Below are 9956 nucleotides of genomic sequence, written 5' to 3'. Positions count from 1 at the left end.
TTTCCAAAATCATAACAGACAACCAGCATAATGCGAAAGTTCTTTTTTCCACTATTGACCACCTGCTTAATCCAACACATAGCAATAACAACCTAAATGCAGCATCACATGCCAAGTGCGAGGAATTTGCTAGATTTTTTAATAAAAAGATTGCCGACATTAGAGAAGGCATCCAAGGTGGAAACGCAGCAACCTCTGTCGCCCACTCAGGCGATACACCGAGGGGAGGGTTAAACCCCCCTAGGAGACCTGAGAGCTTCCAAAAGTTTTGTCCAATTACAGAGGACGACCTCTGTAAAATAGTCAGGGAAAGTAAGCAGTCTACCTGCAGCCTTGACGCGATCCCCAAATATCTGCTAAAAAACATACTTGGTTGCTTAGCAGCACCTTTACTGCAAATTGTTAACACCTCTATGCTTACAGGCATTTTTCCAAGCTCATTCAAAACAGCCATGGTAAAGCCACTCCTAAAAAAGACAAATTTAGATCAGAATTCTTTAAACAACTACAGACCTATATCAAACCTCCCCTTTATAAGCAAGGTACTAGAAAAAGTTGTATTTAAACAGCTTAATCAACATCTGGCTGGGAATGATATCTTGGAAAAATTCCAATCAGGCTTTAGAGCCAACCATAGCACTGAAACAGCACTAACCAAAATAATAAGTGATCTTAGGCTCAGCACTGCCGCAAACAAAGTTTCAGCACTTATCCTCCTCGACCTCAGTGCCGCCTTTGACACGATAGACCACAACATACTAATTGACCGCCTTGAATCTTGGGTAGGCTTGTCCGGTCACGTCTTAGAGTGGTTCAAAACATATATTACAGGAAGGCAGTTTTTTGTCACCATCGGAGAATACGCCTCCAACAAGTATGATGTGCCTTTTGGAGTTGCTCAGGGTAGTTGCTTGGGCCCTCTCCTCTTCTCTCTCTATATGTTGCCCCTGGGCTCCATCATCAGAGAGCACAATGTTGATTTTCATAGCTATGCCGATGACACTCAACTATATATCTCTGTCGAGCCTAGCCAAACCACTGCCATTCATGCCTTGACTAAATGCATGTCTGCCATCACAGATTGGATGAACAGTAACTTCCTAAAATTAAATGAGGATAAAACTGAAGTGTTGCTCATTGGGCCTAAGAAAAAACGTGCAAAACTCCACTCAAGCCTAGGTGACCTAAGCATGCACATTAAAGATAAGGTTACTAGCCTAGGTGTGGTCATAGACTCGGATTTGAGCTTTGAGCCTCACATCAACAAGATAACAAAATCTGCTTTTTTCCATCTTAGAAATGTCAACAAAGTGCGCGGCTTGGCCCCCCGACAAGACGCTGAGAAACGTATTCATGCCTTTGTCACCAGTAGGATAGACTACTGCAATGCTCTCTTCTCTGGTCTCCCAAAAAAATTAATTGACAAATTGCAACTCATTCAAAATTCTGCGGCAAGAATCTTAACAAGAACCAGAATGAGAGAGCACATCTCTCCTGTCTTGGCAGACCTGCACTGGTTACCTGTCTCATACAGAATCGACTTTAAGATTCTGCTCACAGTATTTAAAGCATTAAATGGACTTGCCCCTAGCTATATCTCAGACATGCTCTCTTTTTACGCCCCTGCTCGAGCTCTCAGGTCCACTGATGCCAAGCTGCTAAGGACCCCCACCCCCCCGCAGAAGAAGATCGGCGACGCCGCGTTTGCCTGCTATGCGCCCAAGAGATGGAACGCCCTCCCCATCGAGATCCGATCAGCCACCTCCGTCGACTCCTTCAAGAAGCAGCTGAAGACCCACCTCTTCATCCTTGCCAACTCCTAGCTGCCAAGGCGTCATAGTGTCCCAGCTGCCGCAGCGCCCTTACTACTCGCAACCAGCCCTGGCAGGGGGCTCCCCTTGGTGGCCGCTGGTCTCTGCCTGAGGTTTCTTCCTGACTATAGGGGGTCTTTTTTTCTCAGACCTCACTGAGCTTTTTTTCCCCCTTACAAACTATGAATCAAGCGAAAGGGAGTTTTTCCTCACCCCTGATGCCACCAGGGGCCGCACCTGAGCGCCCAATCTCTGTGTGACTATCTATGACCTATGAATCCTGGTCCTAACCTACGTTGACCTTATGACTCTACATTCTCTGTCTATCTCTTCTTCCTCTGCCTTCCTGCTTTTTCTGCCTCTCCTCTATACCTCTCCTTTTAAATCTATCTCTAACAATGTTTTTTTTTCCCATTTGTTAAGCACTTTGAGTTACATGCCTTGTATGACACAGTGCTATACAAATACAATTATTATTATTATTATTATTATAGTAGATGTGGGGTCATTTAGGCTACTAAGCCTGTCTGTTGGAACTGATTTTGAAAATATACTGAATCGCACATCCCTTCCATCAAGAATGAGGGATTTTGAATTTATTTTGAATTGAATTTTGATTTTGATGTGCCAATGCAAACATGAATAGCCTTATTGACACATGTATTTTAGCCATATATTTCAGTTGGCTCAAGCCTGTACATAAAAACAGACTAGGCGTAGATTTGAGCAGGCATGTTGGCGTGTGAATCGGTTATCAGGCCTTTGAAGCCATACCAGAGATTGATTATTCGAATCCGCCTCTGCAGAGACCGGACTGGCAGTCATAAATCATAAAAGAAAAGACTGAGTGTCTCACGGCAGAGTTGTGTCATCAGGGGGTCCAGGTGCCGTTGTTGCTCTCCTCGTCGACAAGAGCAATGACAACGCTGATGGATTTGCCAAGGCCCTCGAAGTCGGCTGTGATGTCGTCGTCGCTGCTCTCGTCCCTGGAAAGCATTGGTTTAACGTTAGCCTTACTAGTGGCTAAACCATCATAGATAAACCCTAGAGGCCTTGTTCAGCCTCTTGGCGTAAGCCAAACCTGGTTGCCACCATCTTGGGCCAGAATCATGGCATTGTTGATAAATGTTACCACCACCTAGGCCTACAGGATAATGTGCAAATAATTTTGTCACCACTTCATGGTAGCATTATGTCGGCTAAACATGGCGACGATCTGACTTGAGCCATTCGTTACCATACACAAAGGGGTCAAGGCGATATACTGTTGTGTTCATATCTATGCTATGCCAAAACATTACAGAGTGTACAGTCATCTTACGGCCCTTCCATATTGATAGTGTCAGTGGGCACAGGTGTGTGGGCAATCTTGTCAGAATCAGAATTTATTCCTGCTCTGTCCGGAAAGGTTATTGTGCATTAAAATAGATTACTGGTAGTCCTTCCACACTAATGAGTTGTGTCTTCAAGGTGCATGGACGGGCTGTGTTTGAAAGTCATGACACACATTCACACAGACTGCCGTTGTGCAAGGACAACTGAACACAGAATAACTTTGTAGGAGGACTGCAAAGTATTTAAAAATCTTAACACAATATGTTATGTCTATAATTAGAGGTTTTATGAAAAAGCTACAAATTTGCATTTTGTTACACTACTGACAGACTGGTAGACCCTATGTCTGGTCTGCCTAAAGAGGGACCAATGGCCATGCATCAACAATGTTCTATCTTACCTTAAAAGGCGCATATCGGTACTTCCTAACCGAAAGAATCTTCCACCTGTGTAGCAGAACTCGAGGGCCTGCCGTTATCTTTTTCAGGCTCTCCTTTCCTTCTGTCTCCTCAGCCATTTTCAATCTCCCGTTCTGAAAAAAAAGTTTAAAAAAAATAAAAATGTTGTTGTCTCTAGAATCTAGATGTATTAGTGTTCATTATACATTGTAAAAATGACTTAACAATTTTTTGTTAAGACCCAAAACGTGATTTTGTCATTAATTTGATCCCAGATTTCCCAAAAGACAATTGGCTCATGTTGCAGTCTTTGAACATCTTCTCTGGGAATGAGCATAATACTACATCAACATTGAACTTGACCTCAATTTACCCCAAACCTTGGCATGATCATGCAATTATTGGTCATCTCTCCTGAAAACAATTGTTAAATCCAATACACAGTTTTAGCTTAATGCTGTTTACAGACAGAGAAACAAACAAACCAAAAACACTATCATTTCCCTTTTCTCTTGTTTTTCGAAATTGTATTGAGATGCAAGTGTGTGGCTTTGATTAAATGAATATGCATTGACCCTACTCTTATTTTGCTCCTTAAACAGTACACTTTCACAAAGGCCCCACATATTTGTTTCAAAGGTGAAGATTGTGCACATCCCAGGAGAAGGTGCAGGACAAAGGCTTATGTTTCGACTTCACATACTTCAGATATTTGTGTACCTCATGCTCTGCTGTATGCGCTTCGGCAAGGTTTTTTGGAGTGGCTTCTTTTTCTTCTTGATGAGATAAGGATTCTCCCGATGCAAACACACCTGAAATAATTGTAAACAACCAAGTTTAACCCCGAAAATAATAACTTGTGTACTACTGAGCAACGAAATCTGAAATTATTTGAAAATGTTCTTTTCATGAAGACGGTGATGATTTTTAGACAAAACTGGACAATGGTGTTTGGATCTGCACAAAACCAATTGGATACGAGAGATGAACACCATACTCTTCATCTCTTCTTTATTCTTTATGTAAGACGTTCAGGTAATTTTGACCCGTTTTTAGCTTAAGAAAAATAGTATCAGTTGTTATTCTTTCACATTGAAATTCACTGGCTTTGCCTCATTTTAAGTGAGGAACATGAATCTGAAATGAAAATTATTGACTCTCTCTTTATCTTCCTCTCTATATAGGCCTATCTCTCACTCTTAACAACATATATAGGCTACACAAGAAATTCTCAAGCATAATGAGGGAGACATAAGGGTGAATATGAGCTATGATTTTTTCCCTTTTAAAATTATTATTCTATATGCCTGGGTCAAAATGACCTGAACACCTTCTATGTAACAAAAACACGAACACCTTACAAGGGTTAGGAACAGAAAGCATTTTCAGACGATGAATAACAAAATTTTGATGCTAAGTTGAATGGCTGACAATCCAAATGTGATCACATTCAACACAAGAGATACAGTCAGATTATGGCTAGAGTACTTGTGAATTGTTCTTGTTTTCCCTGAATCCTTTGCATAGACCCTTTTTTTGTCTTACTGTCACCAAACATTTTATGACCATCACATCTCAACCTGTTACTTAAGGCTCTCTGTAATGTAATAACTATGTTGTTACAATGCAGCTGACTCTTTTCAGCAAAGAGTGAACGGGGAGGCTACGGTACAAAAATGAGACTTCATACAATATTGTGCAGTGAAGTCAGTGTATTCTTTTTGAGTAACCCCTGATATCAAAATAAATATTATGTACAATTTTTACGAAATATCATACAAGAAAACTCACTTCTGTGCTCCTCCGTTTCTGTTGCAGCGTTAGGCGAGTTTTCAGAATAGTTCTCTGTGGTGTTGACCTCTTGCCCAGTAGATGATGTGAAGGATTCTTCAAAGCACAAACACACAGAATGACTTTTCGATTTTCAACCACAAATCAAATGTTTCGTGCACACAAACTGTAGATCTACTATAGATGTGAGTACACTCACTTTTTCTATATGCCAGCATGTAAGCAGTCCTTGACCTTCAGGAAAAAAAAACAACAACAAGAAGACATTTCATCGTACCCGGGAAAGACTGAATATGCAGTAATTACAGATGAACAACAGATTATAATTCCAGTACCCCTTTAAGAAGCCATTTCCTGTGATCTGTAGAGAAGTAAAACAGTTTATTTTTTGAAGAAATGTTCTGTTGGCATGCACAAGGTTTACACAAACACTTATTTGTAATGTATACATTGACTTTAACACATTCCTACGTACAAGCATTTGTCAAAAACAGTTATATGTACCTCTGTTACGCGAGAGTCGTCAAAGCAGTACCAGTGATCATTTCCAGGAGGCTTGATGTAAGCATCATAGTGACCACCTCCGTATACTCCTCTATGGTTGATGATGGCATACAGAACATATGGGCAGTCCTATGTAAAACACATAGTGAATTTATGGCTGCTTTTAAACCTGGCAGAAAGGCAGAAGGTCAAGGTGAAAGGCCTCATTCCAGATTATGAATTAGTTAAAGCTTTTACTTTATGGTCAGCGATAGATTTTAGACTGAATGAAAGTGAATGACTGATGATAAGAATGTATGGAAAACGTGCCCAAAACAGTACCCATGCAACTGTGTCACAGGAGCAACATATTTAAAGACAAAATTGACTGGCAGATTACACAAGCAGCAGGATACCGTGGCATGGGTTTTCAGTGCACCCCCACAACAACCCCTCATCCTTTCCCTGTCCCAACACATGACATCTTTGTTGTCTGCCTACCTACTGTATATACTATATCGAACACTTTCAAACTCAGTTGCAGGTTAGGTTGCATCAAACGCCCCTAAAAAATAAAAACCTTGCAAAATCTCACTCTGCTCTTGCTGTATTGTACCTTTGCACTATCATCACTCCCTTATAAACTTCATGAACTCAAATTTGCCAACATTTTACAAAGAAGTTGTGATAGCACAAATGAGCAATTCTGCAAAAGCAAGGCTTTGCAAAACTCTGGGCGTGCGATGCACCCTATTGCAGGTAGATGAAGAGTCGCTATACCTGTATTAATGTCCATCATTGCTGTGATGATATTCATTTCAGGGAAACTGAGACACCCACCCATGGGCTACACTCTTTCAATCTCTCTCCTTTCCCACTTACTCTCTCTCTCTCTCTCTCTCTCTCTCTCTCTCTCTCTCTCTCTCTCTCTCTCTCTCTCTCTCTCTCCCTCCATGTCGCTGCCTCTCCCCTTCTTCCCTCCATAAATCTCCCCCGCGTGACAGACAGATATGTTGTCATTGACATGTAGGCATGGACAGACAGATGAAGCGAAACAGGATCACATCCCAACTCGGATCCCCACAACATCACCCTATCCCCAACCAAAAACACATATAATATCTAACTTTCCATAATTTAAAAAAAGAAAGAACAAGGATATACTCATTCATGCATATCCCCCTCCCAGTTAACCCCCTCCTAGTCATTACTTCATTCCATCACCAACAATGATACATTTACAAGAGGGCCACTCATTCAATCCCATTGCTTCCCTGTTTATTCAGTAGCTTAATAGACTGAGGCATACAGGAGTGTTTGAAGCAATTGTGTTTACACAGATGGAGATAATAATATAATAATAGATATTTCACATTTGATAGATATTAGGCCACATCTTTTTCCATCTTTGCAGGTTAATAGAATAAGCATACTGTCAGTTCATCAATATTTAAGAACCATTTTGAACCAATGGTATGTACCTGAAAAAACTCAAGCTCAAGAGGAATATCCATTTGGCAGGAGTTCTTCTGATATCCCATTTGGAAATAGTCAAAATAAAAGCGCTTGAGGTGAAGAATCAGTACGGTGGGGTACTTCTGGATGTTAAAACGCTGTAGGAGCAAAAACATATTCATCTCTGAGCATGAGGCAACAAAGCGATTTGTGTAGGCTACACCATATCACAAAAATTAAACATTGCTATATTCTTCATTACAGTATGAATCTGGCTAAGTCCACACCACGGCAATTACTCTATGGGGAATTCAAAACAATAAATTATTGGTATAGAGTTTGATAGGATAAAATCCAGTAACATACTGGACAATCAAATTAAAATGAAGTATTTAAACTCTGCAATTACGAAGGCGCTCACTATTTCAGTGTCTTTCTTCTCGCCGCATTCATCACAGTACCACCAGTCATCCTCCTCAAACTTTGTGGTCTGGAAAAAGTCCTCGAGTCCATCAACCTACAACAACAGGACAGTCAGTTTTGTTACAGCAATGTACAAAATGTGTTTAATGGTCCAGTTTGTAATTATTTAAGTAATCTATTTCCATAATTGATAATGTCCCTTCACAAATGTAATATTTTCATGAACAGTTACCTACCATAACTACCACCATCACAGTTTTCATCATGGAAAATGTACACAGTTCAATTAAAATAAGGTGGAACCTCTTTCTGTAAATCCACTATTTTGAATTACCAGTCATAGACATCAAAGACATGTCTGGCTGAAAAGACCATCTGATCTTACCACACTAGCATTCATGAAAAAGTTCACAACTGTGAATGGGCAGCAAATACACAAGTAAAACTACACAGTGACATTTAAACAAGTTGTGATATGCAAGAAAAACAAGAAAAACAGTCACCACTTTGAATTCACCATCCTTTTCGGCGTTGATGGAAAGTGGAATGGAATAAAAGTTGCTGTCCTTCTGGGAGTCAGTGTGAGAGTTTGGCAGACATCTCAATGTTCTTCGTAAGGTTCCCTTGTACACCTGCATCAAATATGTTGTTTCTAATTTATTTTTAAACCAATATTGAACAGTTTTAATATTATCAACACAATGTGTTAAATAAGACAAGCTGGTCATGTAAAAATATTAGGTATGAAATTTTACCTCTGTGGCTTCTGGTGACAACACATTCAGGATTTTCTCGAACCACTCTACAGCATCTTGCTGTTTATACACTGACATGAAGATATTGCCATCTGATTAAACTTTGGACTAGGCATGATGATTGAGAAAAAATAATTTCCCACAAGATATATATTATCATTTTTTATTGACAGAGCTTTTGTTATGTTGACCGTAGATACACCAGCAGGTTTCTGACCATCACTTAGACTTTAAAACAGATGACACAGTTGGTAAAGTAACTCGTTGTCATTTGAGGAGTTCTTCAACCTACAGAATAATAAGTTACATAAAAGGAGGGGGGGGGGCTTCACCATAACATGACTCAGGTAACTATTTGAAATTAAGTTTTGCATTGTAACCTATCAAAAGGTATTCTGTTCTCAAGTTTTGAGTTGGCAGTCACAGCAGAGCATCGCTTTCGGGAATCAATTAACACATCAATCAGCTCTCCTGAGAACATTTCACTCATGTGTACGGAGTAAAATTGACTAAGATTACCATTAGCCTATGTTGTTATTTCATAGGCTACATGTGGTGGCCCCATTGAACACTTGTAATGCAGGAAATAAAAAAATATTGTCAGTAGACCTGTGACTTGGAATTGTCTAGGCCTGCTGCTTTTCCTTAACACTGTGTAATGCAATTCTTTCATTCTTTTTTTGAATCCCCACCACTCACAAGACTGACATAATTTTATTGTTTTGTCATCGGCTGTTCTCAGCATGATGTTTTGAAGTCTGCAATGAGACCTGCAGCAATCCCTGAAAGTGAATGCGACTGGTGCCAAAACAATAACATGTACAGGTATTTATACTACACTTCGAAAATGAATGATGTGTGTGTGTGTGTGTGTGTGAGAGAGAGAGAGAGAGAGAGAGAGAGAGAGAGAGAGAGAGAGAGAGAGAGAGAGAGAGAGAGAGAGAGAGAGAGAGAGAGAGAGAGAGACAGACAGAGATATATTTGTCACCTCTGTACCTTCTCACTGCCTCTCTGAATTCACTAGTCATGAAGAGGACCTGCAATGCTGAATTTAGGTAGCAGGTAGTGCCTTGGTTCTTAAATCCATTGTGAAAAACTGTAAACAAAGAAACATATAGAGTAGATGTGTGGCCAGAATTAAAATAAATAAGGCTCAAATAACTATAAACCACAGAACTATGAGCTTTTGGTCATAGTGCAAAGCTACAAAATGGTGCACAATACACAAAATAGAAAAGGCAATGCAGAGTGGATTGATGATATGAGTGCAGCTTCCTCACTTCTTTGCATGTTTCCAGCAGCAGTTGTAGGTGCAGCTTCAGCATTCAGCATCTCTGTATTTTCCCCCAAGATTATTATGAAAAATATATTATACAAAAACACGAAAACCCATAGTCCTTTTCAAACCCATTTTTTGTGGGAGGATAAAGGCTTTTTAATGTAACTTCCCGTTTGGACACTGTGCTTGGAGTGCCTGGATGAACTTCTCTCTTTTCTTAAGTTCT

At 40.1% G+C, this 9956-nt stretch overlaps 1 protein-coding gene across 1 annotated transcript; it reads right to left on the bottom strand.

Moving 5' to 3' along the window:
* Positions 1-4290: 4290 nt before the first annotated feature.
* LOC134442306 (ubiquitin carboxyl-terminal hydrolase 47-like) lies at positions 4291-8529 on the bottom strand. Its single transcript, XM_063192541.1, has 7 exons — positions 8452-8529; positions 8200-8328; positions 7695-7790; positions 7300-7431; positions 5840-5968; positions 5336-5696; positions 4291-4356 (listed from the first exon to the last, which is right to left on the bottom strand). Exons 1-6 carry the CDS (start codon positions 8527-8529, stop codon positions 5604-5606), a joined length of 657 nt encoding a protein of 218 aa, XP_063048611.1. The 3' UTR covers positions 4291-4356; positions 5336-5603.
* Positions 8530-9956: the final 1427 nt, after the last annotated feature.

Source organism: Engraulis encrasicolus, unplaced genomic scaffold (assembly GCF_034702125.1).
Source record: "Engraulis encrasicolus isolate BLACKSEA-1 unplaced genomic scaffold, IST_EnEncr_1.0 scaffold_145_np1212, whole genome shotgun sequence".
NCBI classification, from domain to species: Eukaryota; Metazoa; Chordata; class Actinopteri; order Clupeiformes; family Engraulidae; genus Engraulis; species Engraulis encrasicolus.
This window is presented reverse-complemented; position numbering and strand designations above follow the sequence as displayed.

Coding starts and splice junctions, on each gene's coding strand:
- LOC134442306 (XM_063192541.1), bottom strand. CDS start 8,529: ATGTCAGTGTATAAACAGCAAGATGCTGTAGAGTGGTTCGAGAAAATC. Junction 7,791..8,199: donor AGGATGGTGAATTCAAAGTG/GTGACTGTTTTT, acceptor CTGTTGTTGTAG/GTTGATGGACTCGAGGACTT. Junction 5,969..7,299: donor TTGAGCTTGAGTTTTTTCAG/GTACATACCATT, acceptor TGTTTTACATAG/GACTGCCCATATGTTCTGTA.